The sequence below is a fragment of the Artemia franciscana genome, chromosome 4 (genome assembly GCF_032884065.1).
Source record: "Artemia franciscana chromosome 4, ASM3288406v1, whole genome shotgun sequence".
Taxonomy (NCBI): Eukaryota; Metazoa; Arthropoda; class Branchiopoda; order Anostraca; family Artemiidae; genus Artemia; species Artemia franciscana.
Window position 1 is genome coordinate 8,668,360 of NC_088866.1, and position 18,379 is coordinate 8,686,738.

Genomic DNA, 18,379 nt, shown 5'->3' on the forward strand with positions numbered 1-18,379 from the left:
ATTCACAGGTGGGACATAGGGACACAACTACAATGGCGCGTAACTATTATGGCGCGTAACGACTTACGCGTGCGGGGGGGCTTGGGGGGGGCGCGAAGCGCCCCCACCAACTAGGTGTTGGGGTGGCGCGAAGCGCCACCCCAACAGCTAGTATATATATATATATATATATATATATATATATATTTTTCCCAATGGGGGCTCCAGCTTCTATAATCCAATACAGCCAAATACTTAAAACTCAGAGCACTTTAATAATTTACTAACATGTCAGCACTGAAGATAAAAGACGGTCCAGAATCATCAAGCGAATGTTATATGCTGAAACTTGCTTTTCTATGGGAATTATAGGGTCAGAAATGCTGAATTTTCTAACATGGTAGGAATGGGAGCGTTGACTAACAAGAAGTCTCTATCATTGTTTGGCAATTCGTGCAATGCTCTTAATGTTTGAAACAGATGTAAGAAATTGAAATACAATTACTGTCGGTGATTTCCTTTAATGTTCAATTTATATAAAGTTTATTAAAGTCTAATGCTTTTAGTATTATATAATATATGATATATATAATTATATAATGTATATTATATATAATACTTTTAGTTTTTTTTTAATCCGCGTCAAACGCCATTAATCAAGGCTTTGTGTCCCACAGGGTCGTGATGTTTAAGATCTCTGATTTATTTGTTTTCACTCGAAACTTGCGTTCATGTACCTTTATCACTTCTGTTTATTTTTACTCTTTTTGTTTTTTGGCTTCTAAATTAATTTTGTAACATTTAGAATATTTCATTACGAAGATGGGCTTCGGATTTTGATTGGTTAATTCCATTTTCATACATGAGGCTATATTGGCCTCTTGACTAAACAGACGATTTGTGCAGAAATGCATAGGTGAAATCGGTGCGTATTCGTAACCCTTGACACGGCTGATTCTTTTTGAATGAGACCCATTATTTGATTATCCCTAATTCTACTACCCTCTTTGAAGCTAATGAGTGGAACACTGGTGTTTAGTAGATCTCGATGAAGATTGTATTTAGAAGCTAGCAATAATTATTAAAATAGTGAGAATAGTTTTTTCTTTTTTTCTAAATAGATGATTTGAGGGTAGTCTAGAGCCACCGTAGTCGAGTGGATGACCCACTGGACTTGTAATCCCATGTCCTTTGGGGAGCGTGTTCGATTCTTGGTGTCACCAATCCCAAGTTCCGGCTTGGGTGGTGGTCGGTGATGTGACTGCAATCTAAGCCACCCGCAGTATGAAGGCAACAAACCTTTGAGACCTGAGCTTTGATCCAGTCGGGTCCTCCCCACCAAAAATTACTCAACGGTATTATATTTTTTTTGATTTCAGGGGAATGCACTAGCATGGCCTTATCCCTGTTTTCGCCCTTCTTTCAAAATGTGCTGGTATTACCGAACTGCTCTCATCAAAACTGTCTCTGCTGCTGCTCTTCAGCTAAGGATACTCTGGGCCTGTCTACGCTGGGATGAAATGTCGGTAAGTGATTTTCTAATATGCTTTCTATGTCAGCTTTCCTATTTTACTACTAGAAAATGAACATGGCAGCTTAGACAAATGTATGCTCTCATTGTTACTTTAATAGGCGTGTTAAGTAACGTGTGTTAATTCAATTGTATTTCTTACCATCAACTTTTTCGAATAGTAGTACTAAAGTAACGTTGGATATTGAAAAGTGTGGGTATTTAAGCTTTTAATGCAACGTTGAATTAAGTTAAGTTTACTTTAAGTGCTACGTTGCGCTCCGTTAAGTAACACAACATTAAATGTTAAAGCGATGTTGAATATTTAGAAAATTGGGTATTTAAGCTTTTAACGCAACGTTTAATTAAGTTTAGCTTATAATTGTTATATAACGTTGCGTAAGGTAACATAGTGTTAAGCATTAAAGCAATGTTGATATTAAAAAGCGTGGGTATTTAAGCTTTTGACGCAACTTTGAATTAAGTTAAGCAAACGTAAAGTATTATGCAACGTTACGTTTAAGTATCACGAAGTACTAAAGAGACGTTGAATATTGAAAAGTGTGACCATTTAAGTTTTAACTCTTGTGCTACTTTTTTTTTGGATCAAGATTACTTAGTTCTACTAGTGGCTTGGGTTCGCCGTTTCTCCAAGCACAGCAAGTAGGCACAGTAATCTTGGAGTCGATTCACAAAGAAAAATTCATAAATAGTTAAAAATTGTTCTTAATCGAGAAAAGCACATTTGCATGACTCTATACAAATTTTCTTATACTTTCTTTGATTACACTTTGTTATTCCCGGTTTCTTTATTTGCCTTGTTTAAGTGGCGCTTTTTTTTATATATTTCAGATCAAGGGCGAGGGGCAAAATTCTCTTTTTAAATTTTTTAAATGAAAATAACCAAAAATAAGACATTATTCAAAATCAAAGCTCCAATGTCTGGAACTTTTTATAATTAGACAAACCAAATTGTTCATCGATAAATTTTTGGAGAATCTGAGCCTAGAAATTTAGCAAAATTGCTAGCAAGATTGATTTAATACAATTTGTTGTTCCTGGTCGTTTAACTCATGATGGTTGCGGCTGTAGCTGTAGCCCAATTATTCGCATAAATTGTACTATGGTGTTGTTCAATGTCTTCGTAATTTTCCTCATTGTCTTCTCTTGTTTTGCTTAGATTCATGCCCTGATGACGTGCATGAATAACTATTGATTAAAAAAAAAAAAAATACTGAAGAGAAAGAAAGCCCAAAGAGCGATGAAGCTCTTTCATATTTAAAAAAAGAAGTAAAGCTAAAGCTTTCAGTTTCAATAAAATTATGTTAATCTTTTCCTAAAAATATCTGGGGTTTCATTCATCTAAATCAATTGCTTAATTTAAAGTGGCCTTCTTGGCAACAGCTCTTTCAGCGCCTTCGTCATGCTTGCCTTTCTTACCTTCTGGGAAAAAAAAATATTCATTAAGTCAGATAAAATACAATTCTTTCGCCATTAATTTCAATTCTTCATCTTCTATTTTAGATTCTTGTGGAGACGCTATTTTATAATTTCATTACCGGAATTTGATTCCTGGCCCTGTGGTGATATTTTTATAAATCCATGTTTCTATCTATGATAACCTAATAAAAAACATTCATTTTACGTATTTTTCTCATTAGCTTTTTCGATCAATTAGCTTTTCGAAACGAGTCAATAGACAGGCTTCATCTTAGGCACGGAAAATACTTGTATCTTTTCTTTTTGTTTTCATCTTTGTTTTGTTCAAGTATATAATATTTTTTTCTATTCTGTTTTTCCTAAATGCTTGTATAGCGCGTTAAAATAAATTATTATTACCCCTTTTTGGGGAGGGGTCCCTTAGAAATTTCGAGGTTTTAGTCTATATTATCTATCATCTCAAGATATTTATCATATTTTAAACGATATGAAATTACAAGCTTCATATTTCTTTCTTTTGAACTGTAGAAGTCTTTACCGTAAAAATGAATCAATTTAGTTTCTGATATATTAAGGGTCCTTTTTTAAGGTAAGTGCCTCTCAAGGTATTTATTTCACACTCTGATGTCAATTAAAAGTAGTCAATTTGAAGAACCAAGCCATGCATTCTAGTCTACGACATAAATGGTCCGTTCTACAGATCGTATAAAGCGAGCATTGTAAATTGCTCGACTTACAGAATTTTTTAGCAGAGAATTAACTGTATTCCTTAATAATAAAAAAAACTATTCTGCGGCTAGGGAGCCATAGAACGATTTGGGGGGGGGGGCTTCTTTTTGTAGAAATAGTTGTTTTTTTTTGTTTTTTTTTTCTTACAAATAAATTTAAATTCACCAGGATTTTGGTTCAAAATATTAATTTAAACGCTTAAATAAGTTCTCTGGCTCTGTAGAAAACAGTTGAAGCTTATCCAAAAGGTTTTAAGTGTTGCTCGGCCTCTGCTAGGAGGAGGTTTTTTTATGTCGACCGATATCATACCGGTTAATGTGGTAGTTGATATATGCCGTTACCAACATCTTTTACTGTGACATAACCTAACCCTAAAAATTGCTGTTTCTGTTATAGACGAAACCTCCTATTAATGATTTAAAGCAAATTCGAACCACTGAGACAGATGTTATTACGGTTGAATACCTCAGCATGAGAACAACTGGCCATTATAAAGAAAGAACTGAATATCTCAAGCGAACAGTTATTATACCTCTTGACCATAACAGGAAGAAAAACAAAGAGGTTGACGTAAGTTATTGTCTTTTTAATTATTTTGTTTTGTTTTACAGAAGATATTCTTAACCAGGTGAATTTTTGTCGCTTTTAATTTCAAGAGCTGATTGTTTAGTGTCTGGGATGTGATCTCCTGATATCTTTTTTTATATTTTATGAAAGCTATTATTTTTTACTATTGTCACTATGTGGATAATTGTTCCTTGGTTTTATTTCCATATCAATTTAAATGAGTTTGAGACCATATTACACAATCCGCTGGAGCTTAAGTTCATAGAAAGGATATAAATAACGAGCGATCCTAATACAAACAACACCTTTCCATAATATAAACAACAAAGGAAAGAACAACGAGGAAATATTTTAAGACTGAAAATTTTTTCTAAATGAATTTTTCGTCTCTATATCTAAAATTCGTGATTAGCAAAGCACAGATAAATAAGAAATGGTGAAAAAGCGCTGGTTTACAAAATAGTTTGTATCCAAGGTAGCTCTTGTAGAAGCAAAAGATAGACCAATCAAGAGGATAAAGCTTACGGTTAACCAAGAATATGCCATGGCCCCAGTTTGGTTTTCTGGCATGCAGACTGAAACCCCTCGCGTAATATTGGTACCTATCATTCTGCTAAAAGCCTGGAAAGTGGAGGGGGAGATATGAAAGGATATTGACCAGATTTGGTACTAGATGTGTTACTAGAGCTTAGATACGTATACAGTCTTGTGATGTCGGTAAGTGTTCATTTACTACCTCTTGATTCAGTAAAATTAGGCTGCCACTAATCCAACTTTGATTAAGGTTACACATTACCTTAAAGAATCAGCCTATTTTGTCCATTGTAAACTTCTTTAGTTTGCATGGCCAAACTATTTAGAATTAATTGGGCGGTCTTGCCATAGTTTGTATAATATCGCCTTAAAATGATAATTTCCCATAGCCTAGGTAAGTTAGTTTTGCTCTGGCGACTTCTGCTGTCTGAAGTGCAATATCTTCATAAATCACTTTGATGGACATATATATTTGTAAGATAAAAAGTTTTCTTTTATTTTTGTAGTTAACACCCGCGAGGTCTGGATTGAGAAAAAGGAAAAAAGTTGAAACCCCTGAAATAACCGAACCATCCTCTACTGAAGAATGGATTGATGAAACTCAGATGGAGTTATGGGAAATTCGTCTCTATTATGACAAGTAAGGTTTTTTAAAGGAAGAGTGTATTAAAAAAAAATGTCAAAGGGTGACGAGCCCTTTTTATTTAAATCCATATATATATTTATATATATATAAATATATATATATATATATATATATATATATATATATATATATATATATATATATATATATATATATATATATATATTATATATATATATATATATATATATATATATATATAAGTTGGCTGAGAGGCTCTACATCCTGAGGATATATAATGTTACCGCGTATGTTAAGGTCGTTTTTTTCCGTTCATCCCACGTATATTCTCATATCAAAAAGCAACTAGCTAATGGAAATTTATTAACTGTTTACTATTAGTGAATTAATAAAATAACTAAATAATTAAATAAACAGCTAAAAATAAATAAGTTATTAAAATTATTAGTTATTAAATCAGAGTGAGACGTTCTGCCTCCAGGGGATAGATAATGTCACATTGTGCTTTAAGATCGATTTTTTTTTTGTCTCCCACACTTTTTTTTGTCAACACAAATATATTCTCATATCAATTAGCAAATAGTTAATAAAAATGAAAAAAAAAAAATCTAATAATGTTACTAGTTTTTTAATAAATTCTTACTCGTAGTTACCACTAAATAATAACGAAGGCAGCTGTTAAATACTTTTCTTTATTTATAATGTATTTCGTTGTAATATAGCTGAAATAGTCGCTTAGGTTGTATAGTATATTTTATTTGGTATGGTGAATATCCGATATTAGTGAATATCGATATTCACTGGTGAATGTCCGAAATTTTTTTGTACTTGGATTTAATCAGCGTTGCCAGTCAACTTTTCAGTTTTATGCAAGGTTTGATCTTGACAGGTTAGGTTTTTAGCCCATTTCTGAGATTTATAACGTAATTTAACCTAACCTAACTTTTAACTTTACAATCAAAGCTTGCATAAAAATGAAAAAGCTAATTAGCAAAGCTAATTGAATCCAAGCAGAGAAAAAGGAATTTCGGATATTCACCGGTCAACATTAACCAGATTTCGGACATTCACAGTAACATATTCACTGTCTTCAGAAATTCTTTGTTATCTACTTATTTTTTCAGTTACTACTAACTTTCCAATTTACTCTACATTTGCCATTATATTTTTTCTATCGAATAATCAAACAGTTCGTGGTAACGAACTGCAGTAAGGAGCGACCCGGCTCAATAGTAAACGAAACTTTAAAAAACGGAATTTTGATTCTAATAGATACATCAAAAGAATCGGATTTTTATGCTGATTTTAAATATGTAAGTTTCATGAAATTTAGTCTTACTTATCAAAAGTTACGATCCTCAGAAAATTTGCCTTATTTTGAAAAATAGGGGGACAGACCCCCTTAAAGTCATAGAATCTTAACGAAAATCACATCATCGCATTCATCGTATCAGAGAACCCTACTCTAGAAATTTCAAGCTCCTATCTACAAAAATGTGAACTTCATATTTTTTTGCCAGAAGACCTATCGTGGGTCCGTGTTTATTTGTTTGTTTTTTTGTTTTAGTTTTTTCCCCAAGGGTGATCGTATCAATCAAGTGGTCATAGAATTTCATGAGAGGGCTTAAACTTAAAACGAACAGAGATTATTACGCATATGATGGGTTTATCTCCTCCTAAATACTCCCTCTTTAGGCTAAAGTATTTTTAGTAATTTCAACTGTCTATTCTACGGTCTTTGTGATTCAGGGGTCATTCTTAAAGAATTGGGACAAAATTTAAGCTTTAGTTTAAAGAGTGAGTTATTAACGAGGGGGCAAACCCCCTCATATACATAATAAAAATGTACGATATAGAAGTTCATTACGTAAGTTAATTCGTAAGTTACGTATATTTTTTTTATTAATAAAAACATTCTTTAAAAATTAAAAGTTGTAGTTGCCTTTTTAAGTAACCGACAAATTGGAGGGCAACTAGGCCTCCTCCCCCGTCCCTTTTTTCTCAAAATCGTCCGATCAAAACTAATTGACAGCCATTTAGCCAAAAAAAAAAAAAATATGCAAATTTTGTTCTAATTATTTATGTGCGGAGAGCCAAAATCAAACATGCATTAATTCAAAACGTTCAGAAATTTCATAAAAAAAAGTTTTTTTTAACTGAAAGTAAGGAGCGACATTAAAACTTAAAACGAACAGAAATTACTCCTTGTATGAAAGGGGGTGTTCCCTCCTCAGCGCCCCCCTCTTTACGCTATTTTTTTACTGTTTTATAAAGTAGAATTGAGAGAAAGAGTCAAACTTTAGCGTAAAGAGCGGGGCGTTGAAGAGGGAATATATAGTATCGCTCCTTACTTTCAGTTAAAAAAAACTTTTTTTTATGTAATAGCCTCTTAAGAATCACCCCAAACGGTACAAGCTAACCTATTTATCCCCTAGTCGCCAGAACGAAAGAGTTGACGTCTTAAATTATTCAATTTTTCACTTCACACGGAGCACTGTTTCATCCACACACTCGCACAATGGCAATGAATGTGGATTTGCATAGTATTTATACATTATATGTATAGTTTTTCTTTTGAAAAGATAGTTTATATGGTCCAAGTGCCATGATTATGACATTCACACCCTTTAGACAGAAAGTAACTGGCTTTTCGCCTTTCCATTCTATGTTTTCTGGTGTAGCGATCTCTTAATGAGGGTTTGAGGTCTACATTGGGGTAAGTAATTTAATGCTGCCTTATCTATTTAATCAGATCTTGTGGAGATCGAGGAATGGTTTTATGCTTGACTATCATCTTTAATGCTGTAGACACAAAAAAAGTTGCTTATCTCCCGGTTTGAGATCTTGTGCTGTCATCCAGACTTCATCTTTAGGAAATGAAGTAATCAAGCGAGATCGTCAAATGACTGTCCCCATTAATCTGGCTCAAACTGGTTCAGAAATTAATCTGGCTAATCTGGTTTTTAAGTTTTTTAAGCTTGCACTTCCCCATTACTCAGCAAAAGTAAGTTCTCTGAAAACAAAAAGCAAGCTAAGGAAGCAAAAATTAAGCTCCCTCAACAAAGAACCCCAACTCCCTCCCATATTCCACTGATACAAAACAAAGAGTTGTTTTTTGCTTCAAAATAGTTCTGTCACACAGCTCGATTGTCCCTACAAAACCGATTGATTTACAAGATATGTATAATGGATATATGCCTAGACTCCCAAAATTTGATCAATGCTACGTATTTCAAGGAATTGAAAAAAGGGCTAGAAGGGTAGGCTTAGCAACGCACGAGAATAGAAAGGTGTGGTTTGACGTAAATGAAATATTTTTGTAGTTACACCCACCTCCTCCTTCGAAGGAGCCTTCTCTCTTTGTGCCGGCCACTGTCACGGTGACTAGACATGCACGTAGGCACAAAGATTGTTTCGATTACCTGGTATAGGAAGCATCTAGGCAGGAGTCCTTGAAAGACATTTGTACTGGATTGTACATCTACCTGGAAGCAACTATCCGTTGTTGTTCTGCATCAAAGCTATGCATTGATTCTTTCCAGCTAGTTCCAGACAATGTGGCTGGCATACCGAAGTTTATTTATCATATAATTTTGACCCTATTTCTTTTTCCTCTGTTGTATTTGCTGGTTTTCATTTTGCTTTTATAGGTATTCTTTTTATAATGCTTTTCTCATTATTTGTTTAATGTTTTACCAGATTTTTTTCTTCTTCTCTTTTTGCGTTTATCTTTTCTTACACATACTAAAATACTTAGTCATGTAAATCGTCATTCAAAAACGATGACGCCATCTTGACATGACATCCACCGTGTGTTTTAGCAAACATCTAGTCGAAATTTTTGTCATTTTTCTTGATTTGAAAAAAGATGAAAAAAGCAGACCCTTTAGTGCCACTCATACAAAAATAGAAACTTTCTTATTCTTCAAGGTGGGCGACTTCAAACTTCCAGCTTTGGGTTTTGACAGCGGTGATTTCAATTGCGTACTACTTGAACCGTCTTTTAGAGATTTCATCCTCTTTTTTTAATCCGTAAGAATTTCGTTTCGTAATTGCAAATAGCAGTTCGGTTGAATCTGAATTATAAGTACTATTTTTCAAAGTAGTATTACTTGGAATTATTTGTCATTAGACAGTTTTTTTCTAAAAGTGTTTTTCTAAATTCTGGCCACTATGGGCAGTAGTTTAGTAGGTTGCAGTTATTGTCGTAACTTTGATCTGTAACCGTCTTTCTATTTTCAAAACTTTGATGAATGTATTTTTCGTGTAATTTTGTCATTTGTATCTTATCAAATTTAAACAATCTTTTTGCAGGCATATTGCTAAACGTCATCAAAGCGAACTCAGTTCTATGCAGAGAGCAAAGCAGCTTGCAGCGTCTAAGTCTCAGACAGCAAACGCGCTTGCTCTAAAATTAACAACTGAAGAAGGAATCAGACAGCAGCGATTGGCTATGAAAGCAGGTACGACAGGGATTTCAAAAATTACCCCGTTGAGTGGAGGAATGAGTAGTGTTACCACGATGAGTCCCAAAACAGCATTACCCAACATCTTGAAGACTCATGCTCAAATCAGTAAGTATTTATGATACAATTACAATTAAATATTATTTAGCCCTTGTGTTTTAGAAGCCGCTCTTACCTGTCAAACTTCTCAGAAAAAAAAAAAAAAAAAAAACATGTATCCGTGATCCTTTTTCTGATCAAAAATATAAAACTCCACATATTTGGAGATAGGAGCTTATAACCGCTACAGTAGGGTTCTCTGATACGCTGATTCTGATAGTATGATTTCATTAAGATTCTTCGACTTTTAGATGGTGTTTCCCCCTTTTTTGAAAATCATGCAAATTTTCCCAGACTCGTAGCCTTTGAGGGGTCACACTAAACTCAATGAAACTTATATATGAATGAATGAATGAATGAACTTTATTACCCGTAAAAGTATAAAAAACATAAAGTACGGAGTATTATAAATAAACAAAAACAATAAACAGCGAAGAAAAAAATTCAAACTAACAAAAGATAACATGGACTAATTAACCAGTTTCAATATGGAAAAAAAGCTGCAGAGGGTCATAAACGTGAATAAAGTTGATAATCTTTTTACATAAATCATCACTGGAAGACCGAATCCGAGAAGGCACATCAATTAAACCAAATCGAGCAATTATTTTTTTGTTTCGGTGCCATCTAGGAAGCCGGAGGAGGAAATTGTAATATCTGAAATAAGCCGAACGTAGAGTATGTCGATCTTTCTTACGAAACAGATGAGCCATGCCTGATAAGAACAAAAGCACAGGGGCGCAATAAGCGTTATAAGTCATGCACAAACCGTTGCGGTTATAACGGCTTTTGTTTGGGGATATTTTTCCGTAAGCGACGCGTAGGTTTTTCACGGCTTGATTCACTAGGGATGAACAGGTATTGGAAAGTGTTGGGGCGAAACACAGACCAAGCCAACTAACTAAAGAAGAACATGGTTGAACTGCAGTCCCAACAACGAATGGAGCGACCGCATAAGGGCTATTAAAACAAATAAACTCGTATTTAGACGCATTAACTGACAGTCCAATCCTAGATAGTTCATTGGTTAATATAGTAAAATTAGAAAGCAATCCACGGCGAGTCTGGGCAACAAGAAGAACGTCATCTTCATATGCAACAGAAGACAAACCAATATTCCCGAAAAAAACAAAACTTTTAAGGGGGCGCAGGCACGATGCAAGCACACATTTAAATATACTAGGAGACAATACGGCACCTTGCCGAACTCCCTTATTAATTCTTACCGGGTCAGATATTTGGCCATTCCAGGTAACTTGAATTTTAGACTTTGAATACCAAGAAGACAATAAACTTAGTACGGAAGGATTAAAACCTGAAGACGCAAGGAAAAATAGAGCCCAAGAGTGCACAATATTGTCGAAAGCTCCAGAAATATCAACAGTAAGACAGTATAAAGACATTTTAGTTTTTACGGCATCTTTCATGAGTCGGCTTAAAACATGATGTGGATGGGAGCAATCGAAACTTTTCCGAAAACCAAATTGAAAAGGCGTAAAATCACAATTCGACTCAATTTCTGGTAGTAACAAATGTTCAAGCAACTTACTTAAAAAACATGATACTGTAATGGGACGATAATTTACACATGACGTGGGGTCCTTGCCTCGCTTTTGAATAGACGTTACACGGCCACAAAGGAAACTATCAGAAACAAGCGACTGTGCTAAGCAAGACTGGAAAAATATTTGTAGATGGTTAAGTAGAGCAGGACAATCATAAGCAAAAAAATAGGTAAGAAAGGCCGTCATCATCAAGGCTATTTGAACGCTTAATTTTTCTTAAAGCCCGGCGAATTTCAGATATTGCTACAGACTGGACATAAGCCTGCAAGAGACGGTATGGTAAAGGCGGTTTAAGCAACTTCTAATAAAAAGACTGAAGAAAACTATTAAATACACTGAATACACGCTTATCATGATCAACAAAATTAGCTACCTGGAGACAAGATAGGGTAGATGGGGAACATTTCTCACTATTTATAACCTTATTCCATGAGGCCTTATCGGTGGGGCCTGGCGATGCATTCAAGCGTGCACTCTTCAAACTGGCCTTATATTCAAGTTTACACCTTTGTTTCACAGAGCAAACAGGTCCGGGCGATGGTCGGTCACATGATATCCACTTACGTAGCCAAAATTTGGCTTTTTGCTAAGCACGTTTTACTTTAGGATCAACGTTCCAATTAGGCTTTCTTGTACCAATCCGAACATAATCCACAGGCACTGCAGCTTTGGAAGCTGATTTAAGGCAATAGACAATTTGATAATAATAGCAATTTAGGTCAACTCTACTTGAAGGCGAGGAAACTGACGTTTGCAGCAGGTGATATGGCACTTTTATGGTCGACAGTAAAGCAGTAAGCGTAGCAAGGTATAGTGGGACATTAGCACGATCCCAGTTCAACTTCGTATGCCACTTCGGCTGAGCCGAAAGTGTTTTGCCAGATAGCTCACAGGATAAATTACAGCTAAGAATAAGGTGACCGTCATCAATCTTCTCTTCGTCCACCCTGACAATCGATGATATTAAGCTGGAACTGGAAGAGATCACGTGATCCAGGTTCGATTTTGAACAGCCTCTGTTGTGAATATACGTGAATGGGAGGCTCTTAACTGCGACGTGATATAGGCTAGGAAGTGATTCTAGCAAAAGGATTGACCTATCGGAGGTACCAAGAATGTCACAGTTAAGGTCATCAACTAAAACCCAATTTAGGTCTTTCAAACGTAGACTTTCGAGTAGAGACTTTAAACTGGAGCAACATTTAGCGAAAGATGTGAAGGATGCTATAGAACGTCGATCGCAAGGTAAGTAAACGTTTATAAAGGCGGTACTGTCACATTAAATTGCTAAGATGTTACCATCACAATGAATCACAGAGGGTATTGATTGGGAGCGGAAGAAAATTGCTAGGCCACCGGAACGGCGGCCTCTAGTTTTCTTCGCCTCTTGCGAAAAAAATGGTGGACAGAAGATCGCTTCAGGCTAGAAACGTTTGATTTGGTCAAAAGATGTTCTTGCAAGAACACTATGTCATGGACTAATAATTCATTAATTAACAAGTCTTTGTCTTTTGTGCCGTTAATATTGAGAGAACCAAAACTAAAAATAATGGCTTGGTTCATTTTGGAGCAGAGTTCAGACCGCGTTTGATCACTGGTCAATCCATACTATAGGAAACATGAGCTTCGCCGCAGTTGGCACATTTCGGAGCCTCTAAGCAAGGATTGTCTTTAGTATTGGGATGGCATCCAGAACATTTAGAGCACTTCATCTCATTCGGGGCACATGGGCAGTGAGCTAACGAATGATGGATACTTTGGCATCTATGACACCGTCTGGGCAGTTCTTTGTATTCCGATATTTTAAGACTCTTAACCCAAGCGTATATCTGTAGCGATGGCAGATTTTAGTGCAGCGGAATCAAGGAACTCTAAACGGAATGTATGACAAGAGCCGATCTGGCTGGCCTCAACAAGACCAGGAATAGCGGAGATGAGTATACTGCTAGAAACACTATCGGGAAGTCTCTTAATTACTCCAAGAGGTTTGCGATCAATCACTTTAGCAAGAATATTTGGATAGCTCGCAACAGCAGATGCGGCAAGAGAATTGGCGAAAACTTTATCCCGCGTAACAACAACCCATCTTTTCATTACCGGATCGGACTTCACCGACATAATTCCGTCATGTCCGGCGAAAGAATCAAGGGGTCTCTTAGTTCTCGAGGCGGATATTTAAGAACGAGGGTTTGCGATTGGCAACCTTACTATCTGAGACTAAATAACTATCTATAGACGTTGCTGGACTATTGAAGTGAGCAAGCGATTTTAGCTGATCAAGGCACTGGTTGACTTTGACGGTAAGGATAGAATAAGCTGACGCCGGAATGCTAGGGACTTCAGAGGGGGATTTGATCACGAACTCTGGAATATCAATATTTTCTGCAGAGCAGCGAGAAAGAGTAGCGATAATGTCCAACAATGAACTATTCTTAACACTGGGCCCCGAACGACGAGGTATAGGCTCATCTGGTAAGCAATTGCTATATAAAAGTTTCTTAGCGCTAAGAACATCTTCATACGGGAAAAAATCACTAGCGTATTTCACAATCGACTGATGGTCCAACCCTTCATCGAGATTGTGCTGAGCAAAATTCAAAACTGGCCAATAATAAAGCGTACTGGTATTCCAATTGTCCATGATAAGCTAATTTTACTCACGACTCGGCATCAGTCCAAAAACAATTAAGCGTAAAAGGTATATCCACAGAGAAGTTCTCAATAAGCACAATTACGAAATGATCCACACTGGCTAAATGAACAGTTCATTCAATGCTCTCCTCGAGTTAACATCTCAGTATCGGAGAGCGCGCATTTTGACTTATTTTATGATAATCTTGTGAACACCTGTGAATAGTTATTATGACCAGGAAAAATAGACGTAATGACATGGAATCCACACGATTATCTATGCAAGATTCAACAGCCGAAGGAGCAATACGTGATTCGATTGATGCGCTGACCAGTTCGGTCCATCAGATTTTAGAAACAGTTAAAGCAACGCGGGAGGAGATACAAGGTATGAGATCTGAATTATCCGAAATCCGTTCAGACATTAGTAGTCTAACCTCCAAAGTGAATGATATTGAAATTATAACTGCTACCCACTCGGATACAATAACAAAGATTCAGGCAGAATTAAAAGATATAAGAAAGAAAGAAACCCATGGATTAGGCCCTCTCACTGATAAGGTCCTCATATTAGAGAATTTGGAAAAGAAAGACAACATTATTGCTTGGAATTTAAAGACTGCCTCAGTCCCGGAGGCCTCGACGAAAATGGAACTTTTGCTGGTAAACTTCTTACAAGTAAAAATTAATTTTAAAGTTAAAGAAGTACATGACAAATTTGTGAAAATACCACTCATGAACTCGGATGACAAATTCTCGGTACTTCAAGCGAATAAACAATTACGTGACCAGCCCTGGAAAAAAGACCTTGATAAAGCGACAAAATTTGATTACAATGGAGTTTTCTTTAGTGATGATGTTAGTAAAACCTGCAGGGAGATTCGCGCTACACTGAATCAAAAAAAGAAAGAAATGAAGGATAAAGGTTTTGTTGCATGGATCCCACCCACGGTACCACCCACATTATGCAACATAGACCAAGACGGAGTGAAACAAAAAAAGAAGTGGTATAACGTCCCACCAGTCGAATAAATTGTGTTATTTTCTTAAATTTTTTTTTTTTTGTCATTATTAGTGATTTGTTTGAATTTGTTCATAACAGTCATTATATAAATGCGCAGATATGTGTTGGTGTGCGCACATTGTTGCCTAAATGTGCGTGTTCTCTGTTGAATGAGAAAGAATGAACATACTTCCACCGAAACGCAATGGGTTTCTCCGCTGTATGCGGTTGTTATATGTGCTTAGCTTAGTTTTCTTTTTTGAGTGGTCTTTTGTTAAATTGTTGATTAACTGGATTGAGGCTTTTTTGTTGATTTATGATATTGAGTTTACATAATTTACCTGATCTTGCAAGTAGAACTAAACTGTTAGAGGAAAATCTTTTTGATATACTGGAATGCTTGAAGGATGTGAAGGATGATAAAGTAGTAATTTTGGAAGACAGCCCGAAAAACAAATATTCATTTATGGATGATTTTATCCCCACGTGCAGTAATGTACGTTTTTCTAGTTTTAACTGCAGAGGTTTACTTAATAGCATTGAGTTCATAAATGACATAATTAATAAAAATAAAATTGAAGCTTTAGCGGTAAACGAAACTTTCTTAAATGATAGGAACATTAATGATATAAAGTTTTTCGATTATGATTTTGTTCATGAGAGTAGAAAACACCATCAGCATGGTGGATTAGGATTTATCATAAAAAAAGAGTTAAAATCGAAAATAAGACGAGACTTAATGATTTGGAATGTAGAAATGATTTTTGAAACGTGTATTCTGGAATGTGAAGTTAATAAAAAATCAACAATCATGATATCTTTATATCGCCCACCTTCTGGAAGCATAGATCAATTTTTGATGCAATTTGAAATTCTATTAAATAAAATATCACAGATGAATAAGCAAATATTTATTTTTGGTGATTTCAACCTAGACCTAATGAAAATTCAAGCAAAGCAAAATGATTCGAAGATAAGAGAATTTTTAGAACTAATGCTTTGTCAAGGACTGCTCCCATCATGTCTGATTCCAACTCGAATAGATGATAATGGAGCAACATTAATTGATAATATTTTTTCTAATGGTATTTGTTTTTCAACTTTTGTCATATTAAATGATATTTCAGATCACGGTGTGATAATTTCTGAATTTAATTTGGCCAGATCTAAAAAAAAAACGTAATGAAAAAACAGGTCGTATAATAAATGATGAATCAATTGTGCGTTTAATTATTAAGCTAGGAGATATAGATTGGAAGGAAGTAGTCAGTACTGAAGATGCAAACAAGGCACTGGAAATGTTTTATAAATCATTTAATGATTTTTATAATGATATATGTCCGAAAGTTAAAAGGAAAACACCCAAGTCAATGCCACAAAAACCATGGATATCCCCGAGACTGTTAAAATGTATTAATGAAAAAAAATAGACTATACAAAATTAAATGCAACTATCCATCTGATGAAAACATCCAGAAATTCAAATTGTACAAAAACACTCTGACTAGAACTTTGAGAGAAAGTGAAAGAAATTATTATGAGAAGGAAATATCTTCAGCTGCGTCCCAGCAGAAAATGTGGGAAATCTTGCGTGATAAATTAAATAAAAATAAACAAAGAGCAATACCGACTTTTCTAAATAATGGAAATGACGCTAATAAATCAACTGAAAAAAAGGATATCGCAGAATTATTTGCTAAGCATTTCAGTAAAATTGGTGAAGAATTGGTTAGAGATCTTTTGGATAAGTCATCAGATTATACACGGTTTTTGCCCCAAAAAGAAGATAAATCATTGTATATGCTACCAGTATCATTTGATGAATACCAAAAAGCTATTAGTGATCTAAAGAGAGGAAATTCGGCTTCAGTAGATGATATATCGACAAATCTTTAAAAGAAAATATCAAGTGTAATATATGAACCTCTTGCAGATGTTATAAATAAGAGCATAAAAAATGGTGTCTTCCCTGATCTTCTGAAAAAGGCTAAAATAATCCCTATATTTAAAAAAGGGGAGGCTCAAGATCCCAATAATTACCGTCCTATTGCACTCCTGTCCCCACTGGCTAAAGTTTTTGAAAAAATAATGAAATATAGACTTACATCATTTCTGGAAAAGATAAAGTTTTTTTCGAAGTTCCAGTTTGGTTTTTTAAAAGATAGATCGACAGAAGATGCTGTCGCCGCAACACATATTTTCATTAATCATGCTTTAGATGATGATTGTTTAGCAGCTACATTGTTTTTTGATATTAAGAAAGCTTTCGACACTTTAAATCACGAAATTCTATTTAAAAAAACTTGAAAATACGGGAATAAGAGGAGTACCTTTAAAATTAATCAAATCATATTTGCACAATCGAAGGTTTGTGGTAGATATTGATGGTGAATATTCGTCTGAGACATCGAATAAAAATATCGGTGTACCGCAAGGCTCAATTTTAGGACCTCTATTATTTTTAATATACATAAATGATCTCCCTAAATCTACTCCTGAAAATGCATTAACAATTATATTTGCGGATGATACTGCAGCAAGTTTAAAAGCACCAACATTAGATGCACTGAAAGAAAAACTGATTGAAGTTGCAAAATCCATCACATATTGGTTCCAAATTAACAAACTTGTCCCTAATTTTGTTAAAACAGAATTTATTATTTATGGAAGATCAAATCAAAAGTTGAAAAATATTTCTCTGAATGAAATTACCATTGATACTATTCATGAAATCAAAAGAGTATACACAGCAAAATATTTAGGTATCGTTTTTGACCCTACCATGAATTTTAAAACACATATTTCGTTGTTGAGACTAAAATTATCAAGATATATAGGTTTGCTCCACCGACTAAAATTTTTATTCTCCTATAAGGTTCTAAGAATCCTATATTTTTGCTTAATTGATGCACAAATCCAATATTGCTCAGCTATATTTTTGCTGACTTTTAAATCACATATTAAACCACTACAAACCCTACAAAACAAAGCTATTCGAATTCTAGATAAGTTTTTACAACACCCGAGGAGTACAGATATCCACTCTGAAACACGCACTTCTTACCTGTTTCTAGACATAATGACTCTTACACAGAAATCTCATCTCCTATTATCTAGTTGGTTTTTTAAGATTCAACGTGTACATAATTTCTTTTTTGACCAGAATTTACTGTCCAAACATCAAAATTCACTGATAACTAGATGTGTTAACCCATACAAACTACCTCTGGTGAAATATGAAAGATCCCG

The 18,379-nt window shown here is 34.9% G+C and overlaps 1 protein-coding gene across 1 annotated transcript in view; it reads left to right on the plus strand.

Moving 5' to 3' along the window:
* The window catches only part of LOC136025688 (nucleosome-remodeling factor subunit NURF301-like), a 168,606-nt gene that overhangs the window by 67,412 nt on the left and 82,815 nt on the right, over window positions 1-18,379 (plus strand). Inside the window, exons 13-16 of the mRNA XM_065701666.1 lie at window positions 1,359-1,505; window positions 4,055-4,228; window positions 5,266-5,399; window positions 9,681-9,940. Of these exons, the coding sequence (XP_065557738.1) occupies window positions 1,359-1,505; window positions 4,055-4,228; window positions 5,266-5,399; window positions 9,681-9,940 (715 nt within the window). The remainder of the gene's footprint in view (window positions 1-1,358; window positions 1,506-4,054; window positions 4,229-5,265; window positions 5,400-9,680; window positions 9,941-18,379) is intronic.